Source organism: Aethalodelphis obliquidens, unplaced genomic scaffold, assembly GCF_003676395.1.
Source record: "Aethalodelphis obliquidens isolate GAN/ISIS:26980383/991018 unplaced genomic scaffold, ASM367639v1 scaffold7, whole genome shotgun sequence".
In the NCBI taxonomy this organism is placed as follows: domain Eukaryota; kingdom Metazoa; phylum Chordata; class Mammalia; order Artiodactyla; family Delphinidae; genus Aethalodelphis; species Aethalodelphis obliquidens.
This window is the reverse complement of record NW_020837951.1, coordinates 37,280,386-37,307,074: the sequence shown is the minus strand read 5'-3', so window position 1 is coordinate 37,307,074 and position 26,689 is coordinate 37,280,386. Positions and strand designations below refer to the sequence as shown.

The 26,689-nt window shown below is 43.4% G+C and overlaps 2 protein-coding genes across 5 annotated transcripts in view; both read right to left on the bottom strand.

The window, feature by feature from the left end:
* The window catches only part of SPATA31F1 (SPATA31 subfamily F member 1), a 113,045-nt gene that overhangs the window by 9,752 nt on the left and 76,604 nt on the right, over nt 1–26,689 (bottom strand). For 2 of the 4 annotated variants that reach the window (XM_027105610.1, XM_027105613.1), the window contains exon 1: nt 1,886–7,347. The exons of the other annotated variants lie outside the window; for them this stretch is intronic. In XM_027105610.1, the coding sequence (XP_026961411.1) occupies nt 1,886–1,903 (18 nt within the window). In that variant the 5' untranslated portion in view covers nt 1,904–7,347. Of the gene's footprint in view, nt 1–1,885; nt 7,348–26,689 lie in introns of those variants that run through there. 4 annotated transcript variants of the gene reach the window in all.
* On the bottom strand, nt 17,458–24,470 carry SPATA31F3 (SPATA31 subfamily F member 3). The gene is given in 7 exon segments (XM_027105621.1): nt 17,458–18,670; nt 18,672–18,804; nt 21,795–21,901; nt 22,824–22,884; nt 23,429–23,474; nt 23,610–23,614; nt 23,971–24,470. Coding segments are annotated over 7 exon segments (816 nt in total). The 5' UTR covers nt 24,110–24,470; the 3' UTR covers nt 17,458–18,345.

Below are 26,689 nucleotides of genomic sequence, written 5' to 3'. Positions count from 1 at the left end.
CAGATTAGATCAGTGGTCCCCAACCTTTTGGGCAGCAGGGACTGGTTTTGTGGAAGATAATTTTTCCATGGACGGGGTGGGGGGATGGTTCACGTGGTGATGAGAGCAATGCGGAGTGATGGAGAGCGGCAGATGAAGCTTCGCTCACTCGCCCACCGCTCGCCTCCTGCTGTGCAGCCCAGTTCCCAGTTCCCCTGGACTAGATGCTTATCCTCTAAGATTAGTAATAATACAAGGATATCTACTTTTAGAACTTCTATTCAACATTGTACTGAAGGTCGTAGCAAACGCTATGAAGTAAGGAAAAGAAATGAAAGGCATCCAGGTTGGAAAGAAAGAAGGAAAACTGCCTTTATTCACAAATGACATGATCATCTACATAGAAAATCCTGTGGAATCTGAAAAAAAAAAGCTATTAGAACTACAAGTGAATTTCGCAAGGTTGTATGATATAAAGCTGATATACAGATACAACTGTATTTCTGTATACTGGTAATGAACAGATAGAAATTGAAATTTGAAAAAATCAATACCATTGAAAATATAAAGACATGAAATAGGGATAAATCTAGCAAAAATGTAAGAACAATGCACTGCATCTTTAAAACACTGCTGAGAAAAATTAAAGAACTCAAAAAATAGATATAACTTGTCCATGAGTCAGAAGACTCAATATTATTATGATGTCAGCTCTCTCTAATTGATTTAGATATATAAGTCAGTCCCAATAAAAATCCCAGCAATTTTTTGAGAAATTGACAAGCTCATTCTAAAATTCATGTGAAAATACACAGAACTCAGAATAGTCAAAACAACTTTACAAAAGAACAAAGTTTGAGGATTAATACTAAGTGTTATATACTAAGTCACCTATTATAAAGCTACAGCAATCAAGACAGTGTGGTATTGGCATAAATATAGACAAACAGATCAATGGAACAGAATAGGGAATCTAAACATAGACTAACTCATGTACAGACAGATGATTTTCAACAAAGGAGTAAAGTCTTTTCAACAAATGGTGCTGGAATAATTGGTTATCAATATCCAAGAAAATGAATTTCAATCCTCACTTCACAATATATACAAAAACCTATTCAAAATGGATCATAGGGCTTCCCTGGTGGCACAGTGGTTGAGAGTCCGCCTGCCTATGCAGGGGACACGGATTCGTGCCCCGGTCCGGGAAGATCCCACATGCCGCGGAGCGGCTGGGCCCATGAGCCATGGCCGCTGAGCCTGCGCGTCCGGAGCCTGTGCTCCGCAACGCGAGAGGCCACAACAGAGAGAGGCCCGGGAAACAAAAAAAAAAAAAAAAAAAAAAAAAAAGGATCATAGATTGAATGCAAAGCCTAAAAGTATAAAATTTATATAAGAAAACCCATGAACATGAGTTAAGCAAAGATTTCTTAGACATAACTCCAAAAGTATGACCCATACAAGACAAAATGGATAATAAATTGTACTTCATCAAAAATTTAAAATGGCTGCCCTCTGAAAGATAATGTTAAGAGAATGAGAATGTAAGTTATATAGTGGGAGAAAAATATTTGCATATCATATACCTGGGAAATGACTCATATCCAGAATATATAAAGAACTCTCAAGACTCAACAATAAGAAAGCAAACAACCCAATTTTAAAAAGAGGAAAAAATTTTAACACACTTCACCACACAATTGGTAAGGCACAGGAATGCTGTGTCCAAGGCCTTTGCCATAACTGCAGTACATACATCAAGAGCCCTGGAATTTATCAGAGCTTCCCCACTTCCTGTCTCTATTAAATTGCTTCATAACAAATTAACCCAAAACTTAGCCAGTTACAATAATACATATTTATCATCTCATGGTATCTGTGGGTCAAGAATCCAGACACAGCTTACCTGGATCTTCTGCCTCATGGCCAAAATCAAAGTGTCAGCCCAGGTTCTGCAATCTCATCCAAAGTTTCAAGTGGGGATCTGCTTCCAAGTTCACTCAGTGGTTGTTGGCATAATTCAGTTCCTCAGACTCTTCTGGACTAGGAGCTTCTTTTCCTCACTGGTTGTTTGTCACAAGCCACCCTCAGTGCCTTGCCACGTGGGCCTCTCCAACATGGCAGCTTACTTCATAAAAGCATGCACACCAAGAAGGCAACAGAGAGTTGGCTAACAAGATAGAAGTAACCTAATCATGGAAGGTGATACCCCTCAGTGTTGCCATAATCTATTGGCCAAAAGCAAGGTACTGCAGAGGAGGAGGTTATACAATGCCATGAGAATCAGGAGGCAGAGCTCAGTGGGAGTCATCTCAGAGGCTGCCCACCACACTGGCCTCAGAAAATGCAGTTCTCTGGGTCAGTTTATTTATTTATTTATTTTTATTGTATAATCTCATTTATATGAAATGTCCAGAAAGGCAAATTTATACATACAGTAAGTAGATCAGTAGCTGTCTGGGGTTGGGGTGGGAACAAAAAAACTGGGCTTGAGGAGAACTTCTGGGGTGACAGAAATGTTTTAAAACTGGACTGTGGTTGCATAACTACATATCTACTAAAGATCAGTGAACTGTACATTCAGAATGGAGGAATTTTATGGTAAGTTATATATCAATAAAGCTGAAAAAAAATGTGAAGTTATTGCTGTACTACAACAGATGTGTCGAGGATGCCACAGCAAAGGAGAAAAGGGCAACCAACCAACTTTGCCTGTGTAAGTGGGGCAGAAGCCAAGGACAGAGAGGGACAGCAAGGCAGAAAGGAATACACAGATTTATTTCCTCAACAAATATCTATTGTCTACTCTGTTCTAGGTGCCTGAGAACAGATCAGGAGCAAAGCCTACACCTATAAAACTCCTATGCTAAAGGAGAGATAGGAAATAAACAATAACAAATATAATAAACAAGTTAAATGCATAGTATGTATAGACAATATTTGAATTTAATATTAAATGATGAGATTCCTCAGGCACAAGGGGAAGGGCAGGTACAGGACGTAGGATGTGCCACAGAAGAACTAGGGTATGTGGTTCCACTGTGTTCAGTGAGCCCTATGACTGGGGGTGTACAGAAAAATAACCAAAGATGGCAACAAAAAGGTCAAAGTAGGAATCAAAAGTCACTTTCATTTAATTATTCTGCACCACATAGGTATTTTCATTGGTACAGATGAAACTGAGATTAGGGCATTTGCCTGGCAAAATGATAGTAACAGTATGTACTGAAGATGGTCTTTATTGGACTAACAGTGCCTGGCATGTAGTAAATGCTCTAAAAATGCTTGCCATTATGTTTATTATTAATATTATGGTGTCATAGTGCCTAAATTATTAAATTCTATAGTCTACCCAGAAAGCTATACAAAATGAATCAAGAAGAGATATAAAAAAAGATTTGCCTCCTTCTCTTTCAAAATGATCCTTGCAGGAACAATACACAGAAGTGTATTTCTAATCCTTAGGGCATGGGTTCATAGCACTGCAGTTCTCTCTTCCAGAAATACCTTTATAGCCCTTCCTTGAATTTATGGACAGTTTTTAAAATTACCTAAAGCTTTCTTTCTTAGGCCACCAACTCAGTGCAGACAAAGGGAAAGTCTATCAGTAACAGAATACTCCACAGAGGTTATTGTGAAGATTAAGTTAATATATGTATGCACTAAAGGGTTAACTCAGGAGGCCTGGGTTGCCCAAACGCTGAACATCTCAAAGATCTTCAGGACTGGCCCTTGACTGGCTCCTGAGATATCCTCTGAGCCCTTGGAATATCCTGCTAGTACAGCATATTTGTATGCCATTCTTTGGGCCACACTGTATCAGCCTGACCAGACAGTTTATGCTAACAATGTGACTTACAGTGAATGATTCTGTAGGCGTGAAGTCCTTGGTTTGACCTCTGGGAGTGCTGGAGATTGAGTAGCTAAGAGCAGCCACATGGACACTGCATATCCATGTGACTGACCTCCAAGAAAACCCTGGACACCAAGACTCAGGTGAGTTTCCCTGGTTTGCAACATTTTGTCACTGGGAGAGTTAAGTGCATCCCCATGCAACTTCGCTGGGAAGGGACATCTGGAAGCTTGTGCCTGGTTTCTCCTGGACTTCACCCCATGCCTTTTCCCTTTGCTCATTTAAAATCTGTATCCTTTCACTGTAATAAACCATAACAGTAAGGATAGCATTTTTTTCTTTTTTGGAGTTCTGTGAATCCTTCCAGTGAATCACTGAGCCTAAGGGTGGTCTTGGGGACCTGTGATGGAATATGGAAGTCCTTAGAACAGCACCTGGCATCTAGTGAGCAATATATGGATAATTATTATTGCCAAGTGCAGAGAAGTCATTTAAAGGTTTAAGGATAGCAAGACAGTGCTATTATTTCTGCCAATCTCTGATCTCAATTTCCATAGTAGGTTGGGGCTATGATGATTAAACAAGAACATACTTCTTTCATCACAAGCTTTAGACACATTGGATTGGATGGCAACACAAGTCAATTTCCAGGAGATTCTGGTTCTAGTCAGTGGACAGTACTTGATTTCCTTTATGCTTGGAAGTGATGCATTTAGAAATTCCTCAGTTAATCTCTTCCAACTAGCAGCTTTGCTGAGATCAGAATGAATGATGAATTTTTCATAAATCCTTTCTATTGTCTTTCCTATTTTGTGGCTGTTGACATCTAAGAAATGATGAAATCTGAAGTCGGACCAGCCGAAGTGCAAGGCGAGCCGGAAGTTGGGGTCTGCCTCATCCTGGACGCCGGCCACAAGGCGGACGAGCTCGCGCACGTTGCGCTCTTGCCTTCGGTCCAGACGGCTCCAGGACGGCACCAGCGACGCCACACCTGTGGCGCTCCTGCCGTCCTTCGTGAGGTCCGGGTCAGTTTATTTTTAATTCCTGAAATCCAAGGACATATTTCCTTCTACTCACTTTAAGCATATTATTTCCAATCAATTCTTTGGACTGATAATTCTATGTGGAACGAGGTTTCCTTGCCTATTCCTACCCAGCACTCAGTCTGGTTTCATTCTGAGTCACAATAGGGTCTCTGTAGATCTATGTGCCTGCCTTTGTCTGTGCTTTTACCTCCTTCTGGAATAACTCTTCCTTTATACATTGTAGGAACTCTTAATTGACTTTTAAGATTTAACTTATGCAACAATACCTTTTAAAAAAAATCCTCCACTAATGCCCCCTACACACACACATACTCAACACTGCATTCTACAGGCTGAGTGAGGTTCCATTTATTCCTTTTACCAACATTTATTAAGAGGCTAATCTGTGCCTGTCACATACTAGTCTGCACTCAGCAAGTATCTGTAGAAGCAACAAACTAGTGAATGGTGATAAATGGGGTGTAATGAGTGCCTTAAATGGGGCTGAATCTGTGCTTCAGGGGACCAGACCAGAGAACAAGGAGTGTCTCTCCATCTTGCTGAGAAGTTCTGCTTGCTAAGTGCAATCATAGCAGTCAGTCACCGATAGTGTGATGTTCCTTAACTGTTACTCTGCTTTTGTGGGAAGCCAGCCCTACAGCTTTTTCATGAAGCTCCTCCCAGGCCTCCAGGGGCTAAAGATCATGCCATAATTTTGTCCTCATGTTTATTAGGGCTTTGGGAAATTTCGGTTAATATTAAACAACAGCAGCACCTCCCTCATGCCTCATTCTCTTGAGCTGAGTCCACGAAGACTCATTTTCAGTCCTTGGAAACCTCAAAACAATTCAGTTAATTTAGGGTGGCCATGTTTTCCTGGGCTGACTGAAGCCAGCTCTGCTGGTCTATATAAACAGGAGTGAATGGAGAGACACTGTACCTACAGAGGTGGAAACTAAAAGCAGCACATAGGCTACTGCCAAATGACTCTGGCTAGAAATAGGCTCCAAAAGCACTGTGGTGAGGCACTCGATTCCTAAAACAACAGTCAGTCACTAGAGAACAGGCACATCACTTACGGCTTGGATTTCCTCAAAGAGCTGGAGTCTCATCAAGGGGTTAAAAAGACTTTTGTTCCTTTGGTTTTGCTTAGAGTCTCCTCTGGGTTGATAACACCCAGATGTGCAGTGGTGTTGGTATGTGCATTCTGCATTTCTTACAGATCCTAGTTCTGCTGGTTTTCCACTCTCTGTGTTAGGTATGTGGCTTTCCCTGAGGCTCTCACACAATCTTTCAGGCACATGCTTCCAGGAGCCAATTATCAACCACCTTGAAATTTTTCACCCTTATGTGCAGACGCTGCTCATGCTAAATTTCCCCAGCTCAAACCCAGGACAGAGGAGATGCATTTTTTAAGCTTCCTGCACATGCCTTTAGGGAAGCTGCCCTCCTGGGGGCCAGGCCACAATGCCCCAGAACTTAGGATAAAAGCAGGAAACTTCTGACTTTGGTAATTTTGGTCTTTTCTTATCATTGTGGTTTGTGGAAACTGGCTAAATTCCAGAATTCTGTAGCTCTCCCCTGTGGTGAGAGAAATCACCTGTAGCTACTGTATGTGTTGCCCCTTCTCTGCTAGCCTGACTCACCATTCAGGCTCTACCTCTGGGGAAGCAAAGTGGCTGTGATGAGCTGGTGACTGTGTACTTTCTAGAAGTGAGTTTTGAAGACTTGGTCTGATCAGTCTTTCTGGCCCATTTTTGAGGAAAAGAAAAGGTACTGATGCTATGATCTCAAACTTTTCTGTTGCCAAGTCATTGATGCAGCATTCATTCAACAAAGGTATACAGAACACGTGCTCTGTAGAAGGCAGTGAGAGCTGTCTAGATCTGTTTTCCTCCCTCCTGACCTCAATGAAAAGTTAGGGCTTCTTCTCCCACCTTTGGAACACTCTTCGGTTGCTTCCACCCATCTTCCCTTTCAGAGGTTTCTTTTGCTTTGTTTTTGCCTAATGAAGCCTTCTCATGTTTCAGGAGATCACTGTTACTTACTTTTGAGTCTTTTCCAAACAGTTGTCACTCTCATGCCAAGAATCAAATGTAAGCAAAAGCTCATCTTTTACAACTGCATTTAACATAGGATGAGACACCTTTGGTTGCTTAGAAGGCTGCTCCTCAGACTTTCTCAGCAATTTTTTCTTACAGAGAGCTGTTCCTAAACTGCATTCTGTTTCCCTCTTTCCCTTTCCTGCTGCAGAGTACCGCCCCCTACCCCGCAATTTGCCCTTATAAATAAGCAAGTTCTCTGCAGAGAATACATGTTTTTTACACACATAGACACACAGCCCAAGTTGCCACATATATATTACTACCTTACAAACACATCTAGACAGCCAGTCATCTAATTTCCTCTAGGTCATAACAGCCAGATAGATGGCCCTATTATACCTTTTGTCCCACTTTTTGCCTCTCGGACTTTGTTCTTCAAAATTGAGTTAGCTATTCTAGCTCTTCTGTTTCTCCATATAAACTTTAGAATCAGTTGGTTCATCTCTACCAAATAACTTGCTGGGATTTTGATTGGGACTGCATTGAATCTATAGAACTGGCAAGAACTGACATCTGGATAATATTGAGTCTTCCTTTCCTTGAATATGGAATATCTCTCCATTTATTTGTTTTTTCTTTGGTATCGTTCATCAGAGTTTTGTCGTTTTCCTCATATATATCTTATATATATTCTGTTAGATTTATATCTAAGTAATTTGGGGAGGTGCTAATGTAAATGGGAATGAGTTTTTAATTTCAAATTCCACTTGTTCATTATTGGTATACAGGAGAACAATGAACTTTAGTATATTAACCTTATATCCTGCTATCTTGCTATAATCACTTATTGGTTCCAGTTTGTCAACCATTTTGGATTTTCTACATAGACAACCATGTCATCTGTGAACAAAGACAGTTTGATATCTTCTTTCCCAGTCTTTATACCTCTTATTTCCTTTTTGTGCCTCATTACACTAGCTCGGACTTCCCAGACACTTGTTTTTACCCGTTACCACTACCACTTGTTTCTCTGGAAATTAGAGCTGATTCTGTCAATTTCTCAAACACTCCATGCGCACTGATATCTGGGAACACACGCTTTAATCAAGGTGTTTTTTGTACATAGGTTTGTCTCCTCCATTAACCACTAAAGTCTTTGGCCTCATTCATTAAGCCTAATTCTGTTGTGCCCTCACAGTTTACTCTCAAAATCAAAGCCACGTCAATTTAAAATGACTTGGGATTCTTATTTGGATTTTGATGTACTCTTTTTAAGGTTCTATTTTACATTTTATGCCTTTAGAGGAGAAAAAAAATGGCCAAGAAAATGGAGCCATCTTAAGTAAAAGGAACAGAAGTATTCTTAGAGCCTGTGGTCAAGCCTGGAAAGTGCTGGGGTGTTTTTTTTGAGGGGTGTGTGTGTGTGAGGGTAGTTTATTTTACTAGTGGATGTCAGCTTTAGTTCACTGAAATTCCTCTAAAGACAGACTCCTGAAGCCACCAATTAACAACTGAGTAGCTTAATAGTGATTCTTGTTATCCTTAGAGAATAACTGTTGTAGCAAGACTGCGGTGTATTAGGGGGTGCCTCTGGTTAGTTTGCTGATACACTATTAATGAGTCAGTTCACTTATAGAGTAACCCTCCTAATCAGTTGGATGCTGTTCAATAACTCCTACTGTCTTGCCTGAAAAAGTCAATAAGGACAAAATGCATATTTTATTGATTTTCCTCTAAGGAATCATTCTTAAAAAATTAATTTTCCAAGTATGTTTATTCCAGGTCTTTGAACAGTGTTTCTCAGTTTTTCAACATAAAAATCTTTTGGCTGCTCCCTAAAGCTTTTGATATAACTCTGGGAAGGGGCTTTCCCAAACTATTTAGAGAGCTAGTACCTTCTATGTAGCCCTGAATACCAAGAAGATACTGTAAACCTTTGCTGTTTTGTAGTCTGTTACCACAAAAAAAAAAAAAAAGCAGGTAATGGCTTTTTAATATTTGTTTTCCAAACATAAATATGTATATTATAATGGATACGCTTTTTCAGTCCACTCATTTCCCCCTCTCTTCCTAGAGTTTCTTACATACCCTTCCCACTTGCCTAGGATCCAGCCAGTTCACCATTTAATAAGCTTAACTCTACACTTCCTATTCCTGTTGAGGTTGTTTCTACCTTTAAATCACCATAAACTATGCTCCAATAAGTATTCCTTTACATATGTCCACAGGTCACAGGATCAGCCTCTCGTATACAGTAGTTTTCTTCAGTCAAAGGTATGTCAGTATCAGTTCAGATCTGCTAGACCTTCCAACCACACAGACTCTAAAGACAAGCTTGAGAATTCTATTCTTGCATCACTCCAGTCAAGGGGAAAGCTTACCTTATACCCCACAATGTTGCCCTTGTCTTTTAGACATAACCATGTTTAAATCAAAAGACAAAAGCGTAGTTCACTAATCAAAAATATATAATGATCCTAAGGCTATGTTTTTCAAATTGCAAGTCCAGACCCATGAGGAAGTCATGAAATCATTTTAGAGAGTCACTATCAGGATTGTTTTAATGAACTAGGTTAGAGAGGATAGAAAATATCAGGGAGAATCATGTGTAGTAAAATTAGGATTGTTTCATAAAATTTGGGTCAGTTATAGATCTATGAACATATGTTTATGTGTGTATAGGATCACATCATAAACTACATTTCTTTTTTTTTTTTTTTTTTTGCGGTACGCGGGCCTCTCACTGTTGTGGCCTCTCCCGTTGTGGGGAGCACAGGCTCCGGACGTGCAGGCTCAGCAGCCATGGCTCACGGGTCCAGCCGCTCCATGGCATGTGGGATCTTCCTGGACCGGGACACGAACCCGTGTCCCCTGCATCGGCAGGCGGACTCTCAACCACTGCGCCACCAGGGAAGCCCAATAAACTACATTTCTTACTATGGGTCGCAGTCAAAAAAATGTGAAAAATATACCTCAGAAGGTTTCTGAGGAAAACACTGTGACCTTGGAAATAGTAACTGATCTTGAGGAAGGTTTGCAGTGAAGGGCTGGGTGTTAGTTTTGCATTCTCTTTCTTGGTGTGGTGTGCCTGTTCCTCTCGCTGTAAGTTGGGGGCTTTCAAAGCCAGTGTGCATGAGGCATGTGGGCAGTGTCTGATGCAGACTACAGGCCCAGCCTCTCGCTTCAAGAAATTCCTAGGTGAATAGTCTAAAAAATGTTTACACATACACACAGACTTCTTCCCTGCCCCATGGCTGGATACCCCATGACTAGATGCTGCAATTAGGTCCGTGGATGTTTAAAAGAATTTGAAAACAAACATGATTATTCTAGATGTTTATGACAGAAAGGGAACTCAGTGACTCTCTGTTCCAATACTCATTGATAGACAGGGAAACTGAACCCAGAGCAATAAAAGCTGTGTTTTCTGAGTCACAGAATGTTATATGTAAAACTAAAAGAAGCCACTATGTTGCCAACCCTGGGAAGTATATAATTAATTTGCAATGTAGGTAAATTAGAAAGTACAGATTACTAAAAAGATGAAAAACATATATACATTTTATTCTTTCAAAAATGAGATTATGAGAAAATTTATATGACTTTGGGTTTGGTAGTGACTTTTTAGATACACCAACAAAAGCACAATCCATGAAAAAATAAATAAATAAATAAGTTAGACTTCGTTAAAATTAAAAGTATTTGCTCTCCAGAAGACACTGTTAACAGAATGAAAATACAGGTCACAGTTGAGAAAATCTTTGCAAAACACATATTCTGGTAAAGGACTGGTATCCAAAATACACAAAGAACTCTTAAAACTCAACAATAAGAAAATGAACAACCCAGGCTTCCCTGGTGGTGCAGTGGTTGAGAATCCGCCTGCCAATGCAGGGGACACTTCCCTGGTCTGGGAAGATCCCACATGCCGCGGAGCAACTAAGCCGGTGTGCCACAACTGCTAAGCCTGTGCTCTAGAGCCCACAAGCCACAACTACTGAGCCTGCATGCTGCAACTACTGAAGCCCATGCACCTGGAGCCCGTGCTCCGCAACAAGAGAAGCCACCACAGTGAGAAGGCTGCGCACCGCAACAAGGAGTGGCCCCTGCTCACTGCAACTAGAGAAAGCCCACGTGCAGCAACAAAGACCCACTACAGCCAAAACTAAATAAATTTTAAAAAGAAAATGAACAACCCAATTTTAAAACAGGCAAGACCTGAACACCTCACCAAAGAAGATATACAGATGGCAAGTAAGCATATCAAAAAATGTTCAATATCATATGTCATTAGAGAACTGAAAATTAAAACAGCTGTAAGATACCACTATACACCTATTAGAATATCCAAATTCCAGAACAGTGACAACACCAAATGCTGGTGAGGATGTAGAGCAACAGGAACTCTCGTTCATTGCTGGTAGGAATGCAAAATGGTACTGCCAGTTTGGAAGACAGTTTGGTGGTTTCCTGCAAAACTAAACTACTCTTACCATATGATCCAGTAATTGTGTTTCTTGCTATTTACCCAAATTAATTGAAAACTTATGTGCATACAAAAACCTACACACAAATATTTATAACAGCTTTACAACACAAACTTAGAAGCAACCAATATATCCTTCAATAGGTGAATGGCTAATCAAACTGTGGTAAATCTATACAATGAAATATTACTCAGCCTTAAAAAGAAATGAGCTATCAAGCCATTTAAGACGTGGAGGAAATACATATTGCTAAGTGAAAGAAGCAAAATGAAAAGGCTACATACTATGATTACAACTATATAATGTCTGGAAAAGGCAAAACTATGGAGACAATAAAAATATCAGTGGTCAACAAACAAAAATTCAAAACTGGGCAATGGACTTGAATAGACAATTCTCCAAAGAAGATATGTAAATAGATATTAAGCACATGAAAAGATGCTCAACATCATTAGTCATTACAGAAATGCAAATCCAAACCACAATGAGATACCATTCCAAATCCATGATGATGGCTACTATCAAAAAAAAAAACAAAAACAGAAAATAACTGTTGGTAAGGATGTGGAAAATCTGGAACCCCTGTGTACTGCAGGTGGGAATGTAAAATGGTGCATCTGCTGTGGAAAATAATTTGGCAGCAGTTCCTCTGAAAGTTAAACATAGAATTACCATATGATCCAGCAATTCCACTCCTAGGCATATACCTAAAGGAACTGAAAACGGGCTCAGACACCTGGTCACCAATGTTCAACAGCAGCATTTTTTGCAACAGCCAAAAGGTGGAACCAACACAAGTGTCCATCAATGGATAAACAGATAAACAAAATGCAATATATACATACAATAGACTATTATTTAGCCTAAAAAGTAACTGAATTCTGATACTTGTTACAACATGGATGAACCCTGAACGCACTATGCTAAGCAAAATAAGCTAGACACAGAAGGGCAAATATTAACAAATGGGACCTCATTAAACTCAAAAGTTTTTGCACAGCAAAAGAAACCATAAACAAAACGAAGACAACCCACAGAATGGTGGAAAATATTTGCGAATGATACGACCAACAAGGGATTAATCTCCAAAATTTACAAACAGCTCATGCAGCTCAATAGCAAAAAAACAAACAACCCAATCAAAAAATGGGTAGAAGACCTCAAGAGACATTTCTCCAAAGAAGATATACAGATGGCCAAGAGGCACATGAAAAGATGTTCAACATCGCTAATTATTAGAGAAATGCAAATCAAAACTACGAGATACCACCTCATACCAGTCAAAATGGCCGTCATCAAAAAGTCTACAAACAGGGCTTCTCTGGTGGCACAGTGGTTGAGAGTCCGCCTGCCGATGCAGGGGACACGGGTTCGTGCCCCGGTCTGGGAGGATCCCACATGCCGCGGAGCGGCTGGTCCCGTGAGCCATGGCCACTGAGCCTGCGCGTCCGGAGCCTGTGCTCCGCAACGGGAGAGGCCACAACAGTGAGAGGCCCGCATACCGCAAAAAAAAAAAAAAAAAACCCAAAAAAAAAAAAAAAAGTCTACAAACAATAAATGCTGGAGCGGCTGTAGAGAAAATGGGAACCCTCCTACACTGTTGGTAGGAATGTAAATTGGTATAGCCACTATGGAGAACAGTATGGAGGTTCTTTAAGAGACTAAAAATAGAGCTACCATATCATCCAGCAATCCTACTCCTTGGCATATATCCGGAGAAAAACAAGATTTGAAAGGATACATGCACCCCAGTGTTCACTGCAGTGCTGTTTACAATAGCCAAGACATGGAAGCAACGTAAATATCCATTGACAGATGAAGGGATACAGAAGATGTGGTACATATTGGGTTGGCCAAAAAGTTCGTTCAGGTTTTTCTGTAACATCATACGGAAAAACCCAAATGAACTTTTTGGCCAATCCAATACATACAATGGAATATTACTCAGCCATTGAAAAGAATGAAACAATGCCGTTTGCAGCAACATGGACGGAGCTGGAGATTATCATACGAAGTGAAGTAAGTCAGAGAAAAACAAATATCACATGATATCTCTTATATGTGGAATCTTAAAAAAAATTACACAAATGAACGTATTTAGAAAACAGAAACAGACTCACAGACTTAGAAAACAAACTTATGGTTACCGGGGTGGGGGAAGGGATAGATTGGGAGTTTGGGATTGACAGGTACATACTGCTATATTTAAAATAGATAACCAACAAGGACCTACTGCATAGCACAGGGAACTCCACTCAATACTCTGTAATAACCTAAATGGGAGAAGAATTTGAAAAATAATAGATACATGTATAACTGAATCACTTTGTTGTACACCTGAAACTAACACAACATTGTTAACTATACTCCAATATAAAATAAAAATTAAAAAGAAAAAGATCAATGGTTGCCAGGGCTTTGGGGGAAGGGAGAAAGGGATGAATAGGTGGAACAAAGGGGATTTTTAGGGCAATGAAACTCTTCTGATACTGTAATGGTGGATATATGTCATAAAACCCATGTATAACACAAATAGTGAACCCTAACATAAGCTATGGATGTTAGTTAATAATAATTTGTCAGTATTGTCTTATCAGTTTTAACAAATGTACCACACTAAATGCACGATGTTAGTAATAGGGAAAACTGTGTATGTGACCAAGGATGAGGAAGTATATGGGAACTCTGTACATGCTGCCTAATATTTCTGCAAACCTAAAACCGCTCTCTAAAAGTCTATTAATATTTTTTACATTAGGTGCAGACAAATACCGTTTGATTCCACTCATACAAGGTACCTAGAATAGCCAAATTCATAGTGTCAGAAAGTACATTGGTAGATGCCAGGGACTGGGGGTGTGGAGGTGGGGAGTGGGAAAGGGGAGTTAGTGTTTAATGGGGATAGAGTTTCAGTTTAGGAAGGTGAAAAATTCAGGAAATGGATGATGGTGAGAGTTGCATAACAATGTCAATGTACTTAGTGCCACTGAACTGTACAGTTAAATATGGTTAAAGTAGTATGTTTTACATTATGTGACTTTTACCACAGTAAAAAAAAATTTTTTAAGTCTGTTAATATTTTTTATATGAGACTATAACATGGATATTTTTGTAACTTGCTTTTTTCCACTACTATGTTCATATATTATTAACATATTTCCAGGGATTCAGCCTGGACAGGGTGGCGATGGGAAAGTTAGTCAAGGATAGAGATGAGACTGTGGAAGGAGGATGATTCAGAGGATGTGGGAATTTAGAGGCAGGGGATGTTTTATTCAAAAGACCCACAGAGGAGAGGGACTAGAATTTGAGTGGACCAACAGACGAACTAAGCCCTTGAGTCTGAGCGTCTCCAGCAAGCTGGGAATTCGAGCAGGGCAGGGAATTTCAGTTCATGCTCAGGGAGTCCCAGTCCCCTGCTGGCAAGAGGCTGGCATGACAGGATTGAGCAAGTCACTCCTGAGCTCAGCAACAACCTTCCTGCTAGGGTGGAGTGAGCAGGTACAAAAGACAAGCAATCTTGATGGTCAGTTGTCTGAAATTTCCGTAACAGGAATCTGCTGAGGCACGTGGGAGCCTGTGAGGGACCATGGGAAGGCTGGTCCACTTAAGCCAGGATGTGTGCACATTAACCTTGGCTTCCCACCTGACGCTGCTGTGACCCTTCTGAGTCACATTCCTTCGCCTGGGCATCCTCCTGCATGGCTCTCAGCCCAACTCCCACCAGGCAGGGAGGATGTGCCTGTCACAAGACTTCCTATGATCTTTGGGGATGTCTTAGGAAAACACCGAAGAGTGTGGTTCAGTTGGCCTGGGCCCTGTGTCCCTCACCCTGGGGGCCACAATAGGGGCTGGGCCCCCAATCCTTAGGCACAGAATCACCATTCAGGGACTTCCCTGGTGGCGTAGTAGTTAAGAATCCGCCCGCCAATGCAGGGGACACAGGTTCAAGCCCTGATCCAGGAAGATCCCACATGACATGGAGCAACTGAGCCCATGCGCCACAACTACTGAGCTTACGTGCCTAGAGCCCGTGCTCCGCAACAAGAGAAGCCAGCGCAACGAGAAGCCTGTGCACCGCAACGAAGAGTAGCCCCCACTCGACACAACTAGAGAAAGCCCGTATGCAGCAACGAAGACCCAACGCAGCCAAAATAAATAAATAAACAGAAATTGTTAAAAAAAAAAAAAAAAAAAGAATCACCATTCAGAGGAGGGACACATTCATGCTTCTTCCCATCTGGCTTTTCTGCATCCTGCTAGCAGTGGATACACTTTGCTAAGTGTTGAGTCCTATCAGAGGAAGAGATTCCTGCCCCTGCCTCCTGGATTTCCTTAGGAAACAGTGAGGCAGGGGCATCTCACAGTCCCCCATACCACACCATGAGGAAGTCACAGCACTTCCTGCCCTTACTCTCTCCTCTGTGGTAGGTCAGATGGTGGGAATGCAGAGGAGAGGTGCCACCTTCTGAGAGGAATGAGGTGTCCAAAACAGAGTTCCCTCCCAAACACTCAGGGCAGCCTCTTTGTCTTTCTGCGTCCCAGTTCTCTCCTCCCACCCCCAAACATGCCTGGTGTCTGAACACTAGGATGCCACACCTGCCCCCTTTCTGTGTCCCTAGTCCCATTCTCTTCCTCATGTTCTGTGCATCTAGAGTTTCTCTGTGATCTCTCTTGCTGATCCAGTGTTCCAAGGGCACATTCAACCACCCTTTTATACCCACACGGGCCCTCAGTTGGCCACCAACTCCTAGGCCCTAATAGAAACTTGCCATGGTAACTTCCAGAATCTACCTCTACTTCTGCCTCCAGCTTTGGTTCTCCATACTACTCCTTCCACCCCACAGCCATGGTACCTTCCCAGATCCTCACTTACCCTTTTGAGTCTTTGCCCAAATTCTGTTACATGTGAGCGAAACCCTTCTTCTCCTAATACACAAAGTCTTACCTCATTAATGCTTCCTTCTTTCTACTAACCACCAGCAAAGTGTCTGTGCTTTTTCCAAGGCCATCTCATGAACTTGGACATTCACTCCCATCCCCTCACCTCTACACCACTACATGGCTCCAGCAGTTCTCCCTGCATCATCAGTTTACCCCTCCTCGACTGCATCATTTCTGTCAACATCCAACATCTTATGTCTCTCATCTTTTTAAAAAAAAAAAAAACCCTCTCTGGGTTCCACTTCCTCCTACAGCTCTAGCCCCATTTTTCTGCACCTCTGTGGAACAAACCTCCTTTGAAGGAATTGATTACACTTGCTATCACCACACTTGCTATCACCAATTGCTCTCCTCTCATTCTCTCTTGAATCCACTCCACTTCACCTCCATCCCACGCGAGTCTGTTCTTCTCAAGGCCATGAGTGATCTCTGTGCTGCTAAATCTAGTGGTCAACTCCACACCCTCATCTTCCTTGGCCAATTCACAACTTTTCATGCAATTGATCATTTTCTCCTTGCAATATGCCAGTATGCCACACTTTTCTGGATTTCCTCCTTCCTCCCTGGCTCCTGCTTTTCAGTCTCCTCTGCTTACTTGTTCCTCTTTTTCTTCCCAATTTCTTAACGTTGGAACGTCCCAGAGCCAAGTCCTTAGATCTCTCCTTCACTGATACTCATTCCTTTAGTAACCTTATCTGGTCCCACAATTATACATCCATCTCTCCATCTCTTTCTCTCTCTCTCCAGCCAGGACGCTGCCTGAGCACTATAAGGCTTCTGTGTTGAGAACAGACTGTTGGAGATACGGTCTCAGGAAGAAGCAGGAGATTGTGAAACTATTGTAGTATTAGTAGCAGCAGAGGAGGTAAGACAAGGTCATTTTCTGAATTTTGAAGGTAGAGACAACAGGATTTACTAATAGACCAGAAGCAGATTGTTAGAAGCAAAAGTCATGGCTGACACCAATATTTCTGGTCTGAACAACTGGCAAGAGAAAGGTGCCATTAACTGATGTGGGAGCAGGTTTGGTATGTGTGATTGGGTGGTGGTGGTGGTCTGGGGAATCAGGTCACTTTTGAAACAAATACTGGACATCCGAGTATATACACTTTTGATTAGACAATTTGGGCATATGAGACTGTCTACCCCATAAGATAATGATCTGCATGGAGGCAAGGCCTGTGTCTAGGTGACTGTTGTGTCTGGCATAGTTCCTGGCACACAGTAAGTACTCAAACATTTTAATTGTTGAATGCAAGATGCCTCTCGAAGTCATTTTTATTGTGACTCTTTGAAGACATTATCATCAACTGATTTTCATTCTAGGAGGCATTTATTCCATGCAGCTGAAAGGCAGTGGGGGGTCAAACAGGTAACAGGGCTACAGCAAGCTCCCAGATGGGTTACCCCTTAAAATCTAATCAATAACAACAGGGTGCAGAGAGGGGAGATTCTATCAATTGCTTCTGACATCTATCATATTAGCTATGTGCCTTTGACAAACACAAAGCACCTCTTCAAGAATGAAGCACTGTTAACACTCCTCTAAAAACCTTCCCTCCGGATTGTGGGAATATATAAAAGTTATCAATGAATTGTGCCTGTGGGCCAAAAGTGCACTGGATTCTTGCCTACTACTTCTTGTACTACATCATGCACACTTTGCTCCTCTGGGGCCCAAAGACAACACAGGAAGCCATGACAGAAGTCAAGCCTGATCTTTACCTCCAATGCATCTTAGACGAGGGTCTTCCTTCTCTGCTCAGGTCCCTTTATCCACAGTCCAGGGTGGAGCTGAAAGAGTTGTGTGGAATGCTGGCCCATTTGTAAAATGGGTTTAAGCTCCCATACCATATGGGAAGTACAATCTACCTCCTCTACTCTCTCCGTCACATATCACATTAAAAACAAAGAGGCACAAACAGGTGGTTCTTTGCTTAGAGGTACACAGTATATTTGGAGAGGGCCCTGCCTCACCTGCATATTAATGGAAATGATGATGACAGCCTTCTTCAGGAGGATGCAGAAGTTTGGGAACCTATGAACTCCTTTTTCCTGGACTGGGTATTCTCCTTGTATAGACAAGTGCCTTCTGCTGAGGTGAGAGTTGAGACATGGGATGGATTTTCTGGCTGAGTGGCACAAGTCAGCTGAGGACAGTGCTTGGAGCTGTTGCAGGAAAGGCGCAGGAACCAGGATTGGCTGGACTGAAGGGAGTGTCGCTGGAACTCACTGTCTAGGCACTGGAGGACATCAAAGAAGGCCACGTCTTCCTCCTCCTTCTCTGACTGAGCTCCCTTCACAGGGCATTTGGTGGGAGGTGGTCTCTTCTCAACATTTTGTCTTGGTTTTGGCCACCTTCTCATCCTTAGAGAGGAGAATGGATTCCTTATGCCATTGACCTTTCACCTTGGGGTTAATCCAGTGTGTAAAATGCTTCATCTTATTTCCCAGTCCAGCTTCTGCAGCTTCTGTAAGGGTAGGGCTCTTGTGAGTATGGGCTGTCTTTACCAAACCCTGCTCTTGGCCCTACAAAGTGTGGCCCTACAAATTTTGGCCCTGCAAAGCTTGGATCTGAAAAATGTGGCTCCTTTAAATGCTGGACTTGCAAAATGTGGGCCAGCAAGTTGGTCCTGTAAGATCTGGCCCTTTAAGCCCTGAACACTCCAGATCTGACATTCTCAGGAATCCTTGTTTGGGTGAGGTCATTCAACTTGCCCTAACAGCCTTACAGACTATTCTTATCTGGTCCTTTTGTCCCAAGGAATCCTGGAGGATGCTCTAGGAACTCAAGGTAAAGGGAGAAGCTGGTGAAGGTACTGACAGGGGGCACTAAGCTGACAGGATGGAGATGGTGGCTCTAAAGACCCAGACAGATCCTTGCTAGTCCCTACTCACTCAACACAACCATCCTGGCCAAACTAAAATTTTACCTGAGAAAGATCCTGGAGATACATTTGGGAAGTCAGGGGCTCTGGGGGTTCTACTTAGAAGTGTCCCTACTGGAACCCTGGCAGGGTAGATGTTCTCTCTGGTTGGAGAGAGCCTCGGCGCTGCACCCCCTTCTCTGTGATTCTCTGATGCTTTGAGTTTCCCTGGGTCCTCTGTTCTCCCTGCTGGTGCAGGGAGTTATTCTCACCTTTGCAGAGGCCTGGGGCTCAGGGATCTTCCAGGCAGGGGTTGTTCACACTGGCCTCCAGCTGAACACAAGCACCTGGGCCTCTGTTATGTCCCCACTGGGCTGTGAGATCCTGGAGGCCCATGGTAAGAACCATTAGGACTGCTCTGGAACTAGCTTGCTTTTGGTTCTGCTGCACTGCACAGGATTTATACACTGCTGCTTACATGAGATTGAGCCAGAGACTCTGTTGGGCCCCCAACAGGCCCAGGCACCATCTTTGTGATTGGAGATTGGCTAGTGATTGCCAGAGCCATGGCCTTGGAGAGTGCCACAGTACAAAGGGCCCACAGTTCTGACAGGAAGGCCAAAACTTGTCTCCAGTTTCTCAAAGCCTCCCTGGGAGGGCACCTGGGTAGGTGCTAATCAAGGTGATCAGTAACAGCGTCTGGTGAGGCTTACTGCTGCCGGTTAAGGCCTGTCAGTATTCAGGGTGTCACTTCCTAGTCCATGTAGGGACTGATGGCTGCCTCTATGTCTTAAGGGCTTACTTTCCGGGGTGCAAGGGAGCCGAGTTGCTGCCAGGGCCCCTGGAATTCTGCAGACCCAGTGATTTGAGTTCCAACCGCTGCAGATGTGGGCAGGGACAATCCCCTAGCAGATCCTCTCATATTTTTAGCCAATATGGCTCTACAACATCACCATGGCCTGGGAAGCAACTGTGGGCTGGCACTACTGGCCACAATAGATCAGAAGAGGCCACTATCCCCTCTGGCCTCTGGGTCTGCAGGCTAGGGGACACTCACCCTGGTCAGTGTGCTGCACTGGGGCAGGGGCTGCTGGTCAGCAGGGGATAGAAACAACTGGTTGGACTGCTGGATCTTCTGGGGCAGACCCCAGCAATAGTAAATCAAACAGCCAAATCAACCACTTCTGAAGGTGGAACTCCACCAGCTCAGGGCATGCTCCAGGAAAATACCACCTTGCTCTTGAGGACTGAAATGGGCTTCCCCAAACAGGTAGGCCCCTAAGTCTCAGGAGCCAGGCTTCAGCATGTCTCAGGGATTATGCTGTATGGTTCTATGCATCTACAGAGATCTCTGGGCAACAGCTGGCAAGCCCCACAGAAGCTGGAGCTGCCTTTGAAGTGAAGGTGCCACTGCAAGGCTTCACACTTGGCCAGAGTCAGAAATGGGACATTGACATAGGCTTTTCGATAGAAAGATGAAGAAGCCCAAATTCAGGTATGTGGGAAGAAGGTGGGTCTAACTGAGGTAAGAGGAAATTTTAGACAGTTTGGACATTAACAAATCATTGAAGAAAAAGAAACCAGACTCCACTTTTGTGGCAAGATGTCTAGGGGTGGACCAGGGACTCAATGTGCATAAAAGAGGAACCATAGAAAGGCAGCTGTGTTCTGCTGCAGACAGGACACTGAGGCCTCAGCATGACCCCCAAGCAATGGACAGAGACACTTATAAACTAAAAGATGATAGAGGGTAGAGCCAGAGTCACAGAGTTTGGGATTTGTTTGCAGTGACATCTGCACTGGATCCATAGCGTATCCTTGAAAAACAGAAAGTTTGGGTGGACTTGCTTACCTCCCATGAACCCCAGGTCAGGGAGATAAAAGCCTATCTTTTCAACAGAGGCCTTAGAGGTAGCATTCATGATGAAAGAAATGGTAGTGTTCTCCCCCAGGCTTGGAAAATTTGGGGGCCGTGTGACATAAGTTGCCACAGGAATCTTCCACAGATCTTGGGAGCCCTCAGGTGTAGAAATGCATGCATTTATATACACATACTTAAAGATACATCAGGGATTTGGGGACACAGGAACATGAGATGAAGGGAATGAAAGGTCATGGGGTATTTTAGGTTTGTGAGCTTTGGGTTCAGGGAAAGAAAGGGAATCAGATATTCAAGGGCTGCTGGCCTTATTTCTCTGGAACACATTCAGAGTTGCTCTTCTTCTTGTCTTGCTGGTTCACAGGAACCCTAGGCTCTTCAAGGCTTGAAGAAGACAGAGCTCCCACGTCCCAGGGTACCTCTGGCCCTTGACATTCCTGCCTTAGCTGCTGGTCGTCCGCCCAGTATTCGTGGATGCTGACTGCACTGGCAGACTTGGTGGTTGACTTAGTGGCTGACCTGGCAACTAACTGGGTTAAGGATTTCTGACTTGTTAGTTGTGACACTATGCGGGTTGCTGATGGAAGCGAAAGCTCTTTGGAGTGCAGGGAATCCTGACTCTGCTCAAAAGAGAGACTAGACGTGGACAAAACCTCTAGGCAAGAGAAGCCCTGCGATGTCCCCAAAGAAGTAGTGGTGGTCAGGGTGTTCTCACCCGATAGCAACTGCTGAATCTCCAGAGCCACAGCATTGCAGGTTTGGCAGCAGGGATCTGCACACAGCAGCTGCCGCACGCTCCCCTCCTGAGGAAGCCAACCCTGGCTGGGAAGGGAAACATGGCAACCGTTTGTTACTGATGGAATGACATCTGCCTCTTTTCAAGGGTGTGGCCTGGAGATTGGCCTGTAAGCTCTGTGTTCTACCCCCAGGTTGTTTTTGCCACGGCTATGCTCTAGAAACATTCAGCAGGTTAGGGCTAGCTAACCTGGGCAAAGTCTCAGACAACTGAAAGGAACGCAGGGCCTTGAGAGCCTGGGAGGTGGGTGAGTTCTCTGCTGACCTGTGCTGAGTAGCTGAACTAGGAGAAGGCAACCAGGCAGATGGGGGAGCCAATGGTTAGCTGATGGCGCAGCACCAGGAACATCACCAGATAGAACCTGGAGTCAGCCTCGTTTGGGGCTACGGAGGTCCTTGTGGGAACTCTGCATTCTGGGGATTACAGGGCATACACAACATCTCTTGGAAGACAATCCCTATTCTCTAGAGATCTCAAGAGGGGGACAATATGACAAGCTCCTGCCTGAGGGCTGTCCCAGGAACTGGCCTCCCTGAAGACAAAACCAGAGGAGGTACGTCAGCAGGGTCCAGGGGTCTGCCCTTGAAAGGGTCTAGCTGTAAAGAGAATATGAAAATGATGACTGATTTATGCACTTAATTAATTATCTATCCTCCTAACTTGTCTTGTGGTTGAGCGAAAACCCATGTAGTTTTAAATCCTGCACTAGTCAAATCCTGAATTCCAGGACCTTTGTGAGCCTAGCCCAGAGCAGAACTGCAGGACTCCTGTCTCCTGAGGCGTCTGATCCCACCCTCTCCTCTGGGAACCCCCAACCAGTGTCCAGGCTCCACTGTGTCTGGCTACGTCCCAGCCATTATGCTCCTCCCCAACCCTGCCCCAGGCCAAGCGGAGAAATGATCACAGGCCAGGCTGGGAGTTGGGAGACTGCAAAGAACAAGAGATCACCTTCTCATGACAGAGAGCAGCTCCCACGGCTTCTCAGCTTCTTCCCGGGAAAGTTTCCTAGCTGAGAAACCAGGAGACAGCGTTACATGGAATGGGAGAGGATTCAGGGAACATCCTACAGGAAGCTGGAGACCTTTGAATGACAGGAGACGGCAAACCCCAATAGCCAGTGCCCTGAGGCACGTCTGACTACAACTTAACCAGGTATGATGTGCTCTCCTGGACCTAATCTCCTTTGACCTTCACAACCACACTGTGAGTGAGACAGCATCATCATGCCCATTTTATGGATAACAAGACTGAGAGCTGAAGTGACGTCCACCGGGTCATAAAACTAGTAAATGACACAGTTAAGGACAGAGTCCTTACTTCCTCACTCCCCTACTTCCTCTTCACTCCCAGAGGTAAGGTGGAGAATTCTGGAACATTCCCAGGCTCTGATTTCCCACCCAAAAAAGTCTTCTGGGAGAATCTGTCAACTTGGGGAAATTGGGCCTTCAGTGGTTAGAGCACCTGGTGCCTGGCACCAGGGGTCATTGAGGGACAGGGCTCATGGGAGCCTCACCCACAGTGGAGAGAAGTCAGAGCAGAGACTGTAACGTTACCTCTTGATGTTTTATCTTTAGCCCTTTGTTTGACTCTCTGGTGATGCTTAAAGGCAAAAGACAGTGTGAAGCTGGGGTGCTCTCTTCTTTTCATGTCTAAACTGAGACAAAACCTGCAAATATTTCCCAAGCTTTTTCTGTGTTCCAATTTTACACATTCTCCTACCTTTCTTTTTCCTACTCTACCTTTTTCACACCATCATTTCCTTTCTCTTATTTCTGATTCATTTTTAGGCTCTTCATACTCCATACCTCCACCCCCATTCCCTGAAGAAGTTCTGTGGAGAGATCAGGATAAGACAAGAGAAAGGGAGGAACGGTGGTACAGTAGCCAAAGGACCTTAGCCATCCAAGGCCCTAAATGTCCACCAACCAGAGGAATCACCCAAATATGAAGCTGTTCTGGGATCCAGTGAGGAAATTTATTCCATTAAAAAAAAAAACAGGGGTAAGGGGTTAAGGGTAACAAGAGACAGTGAGGGGATAAAACCTTGATCAAGGCTTAATTGGTTCAGTTGTGGTCATAGTGTTTCCCTACCAGCAGCAGCTCCTGTTAGGTCCCAATCTTAAATCTTGGTGATTCTTTCTCACTTGCCAAATAATTAATGGGATAATGATGATGGAACCATAAGTGTAAAGAGGATATGCAACATCCCACAGAATAAAGGTAGGCCTCAACATAATCTAAACCTCACTAGCCATCCCCCTTTCTAGGCTTCCTAGACTTTCAGGATCTTAGAACCTAATGCCTCCAAATTCTAGACCTATCGTCTCTGCCTCACAGAGCACAGAACCAGACCAGTAGACTGCATCAAAAAGCCCTCCTGTTTCCCGTCATGCATAGCATCACAGACCTTTATTTGTCTAGGAGAAACTCATGTGACACAGTGCAGAGCCTGAGCCTAAAGGTGCCAAGTCACAGGAAGCAAATACTCTTTCATGCTCTATTCTCTTTATCCTGTTGGCTCAGCCTTCTTCTTTCAGATAATAGTCTGGCATCTATCCCCAGATAACTGAGTCTTTATGTACACTGCATGCCCTAAAACAGAGACAGTGGCTACTGTCTCTCTTCCTCCTACTACAAAGGAACTCCATGAACTATAGCACCTGTACTGGGAAGATAACTAGAAAACACACAAGAGGACAGTGCACACATTGTCTTGTTAAGTCTTGGACAGTGAACGTTTTGATGCCACAGGCAATAGGTAGTCAGTATCAAGAAGTTCAGGAAAAGAACAGTGATTAATGTGACAAGGAAAGGACATAGCTTCTGTTCTTTTAAATAACTTACTGAAGAGTTAAAGAAGGAGTCCTCCCAGTCTCATTCCCTAAGCTGGACAGTGTCAAAGGTACAAAAACATTTGAGTCATGTTACCTGCCTGCTCTCAAGACACTTAAAAACCTAGTTTCAAAGACAAGATTAATTCACAATCAAGAACCCACCTTATTAAGAGTTGAATCAAGAACCAGCCTTACTAGGAGTTGGGAAAGAGAGGTGTAGGGAGTTATTTAATGGGTACAAAGCTTCTGTATGGAATGATGAAAAGGTTCTGAAAATGGATGGTGGTGATGGTTGCACAGCACTGTGAATGTCCTTAATGTCAGGGACAAGTACTCTTAAAAGTGGTTAAAATAGTAAAGTTTATACTGAGTATATTTTACCACAATTTAAAAAACAAAAGGCCAAGAAAACCCAATTGTTAGCATGAGGGGTTTTTTTGCTACCTATAAGGAAGAATATTCTGAAAATAATTTGGCAAAATAATGGATTAGTGAATGTTTTTCCTAAATGTCCTTTTTTACAGAACAAAATAAATACAAAATAGATCCTTACATTTAAGATAATTTAAGAAGAGTCTCACCGTGAAGACAGGATGAATTTGAGCCATTTCAACATCTTTCCTGAACTTGTAAATTCCATAATACAGGAATGAGAAGACTTTTCCAACTAAAGAGCACTGAATGACAGGTTAACAATAATCAGTGAAAAAGCATCTTGCATCAGCTTTTTAGCAGTAGATCAAGATACGTACAAAGTGGCTTGAATCTTTTATTACTGGTGTTATTCCTACCAAACCAAGCTCTGGCTTCCTGCAGCTGCTGCCGGCCTCTATGCTGCTGCAAAGGTTCTCAGTCTCCCGTTAATCTGACCCAGTATGGCACTGCGTGGTACTTGGGGTCCTCCTTCCCTGGACTATGAATGTAGGTAATTAATAAACTTCATTCAGTCTTATAGGTCCAGTGTCAGATGTTGCTCGTTCGGCCATCCCCAGAACCCCAGGGTTACCAATGGGATGAAGAGGAGGTGCATAGGACACCATATCTCCTACACAACCAGCTCCTGCTTCCTGCAGCTACTGCTGCAACATTGCTTAGTCTCCCATTAGCCTGACCTCTTGGCCCCAGACAAAATCACCAAATTTGGCAACACTGGCACCAGCTCCAACGAGTATACTATTTACTTAACAGATAATCCACAGCCACTGTCATCCCACTAAACTGTTAAAACCATATGCTGCAAACTGCTCTATAGCAACTTACCCACCCTTGCTCCTCTGTCTCAGAGCCGAGGTAGAGTCAAATGACAATCTTACGCCTTTCTGCAGAGTAGACTTTTAGTACTGGTTTATTTATTGATTTGGTACCCACTGACAGAGGGTGCTTGTGTGGATAGGACAGTGGGATCAGCGTCTTCCTAAACAAGGGCACATTCATGTAATGAACACACTATCGTTTTTCTTTTTTTAATGGATCATTTCCTTTTTCTTTAATTTATTTATTTAATCTATTTATTTTTGGCTGCGTTGGGTCTTCGTTGCAGTGAGCAGGCCCCTCATTGCGGTGGCTTCTCTTGTTGCAGAGCATGGGCTCTAGACGCGCGGGCTTCAGTAGTTGTGGCATGCGGGCTCAGTAGTTGTGGCTCGTGGGCTCTAGAGCACAGTCTCAGTAGCTGTTGCACACGGGCTTAGTTGCTCCGTGGCATGTGGGATCTTCCCGGACCAGGGATCGAACCTGTGTCCCCTGCATTGGCAGGCGGATTCTTAACTACTACACCACCAGGGAAGTCCACACACTGTCTTTTTTTTTTTTTTTAAACGTCTTTATTGGAGTATGAGTGCTTTACAATGGTGTGTTCGTTTCTGCTGTATAACAAAGTGAATCAGCTATACGTATACATATATCCCCATATCCCCTCCCTCTTGCATCTCCCTCCCACCCTCCTTATCCCTCTCCTGTAGGTGGACACAAAGCACCGAGCTG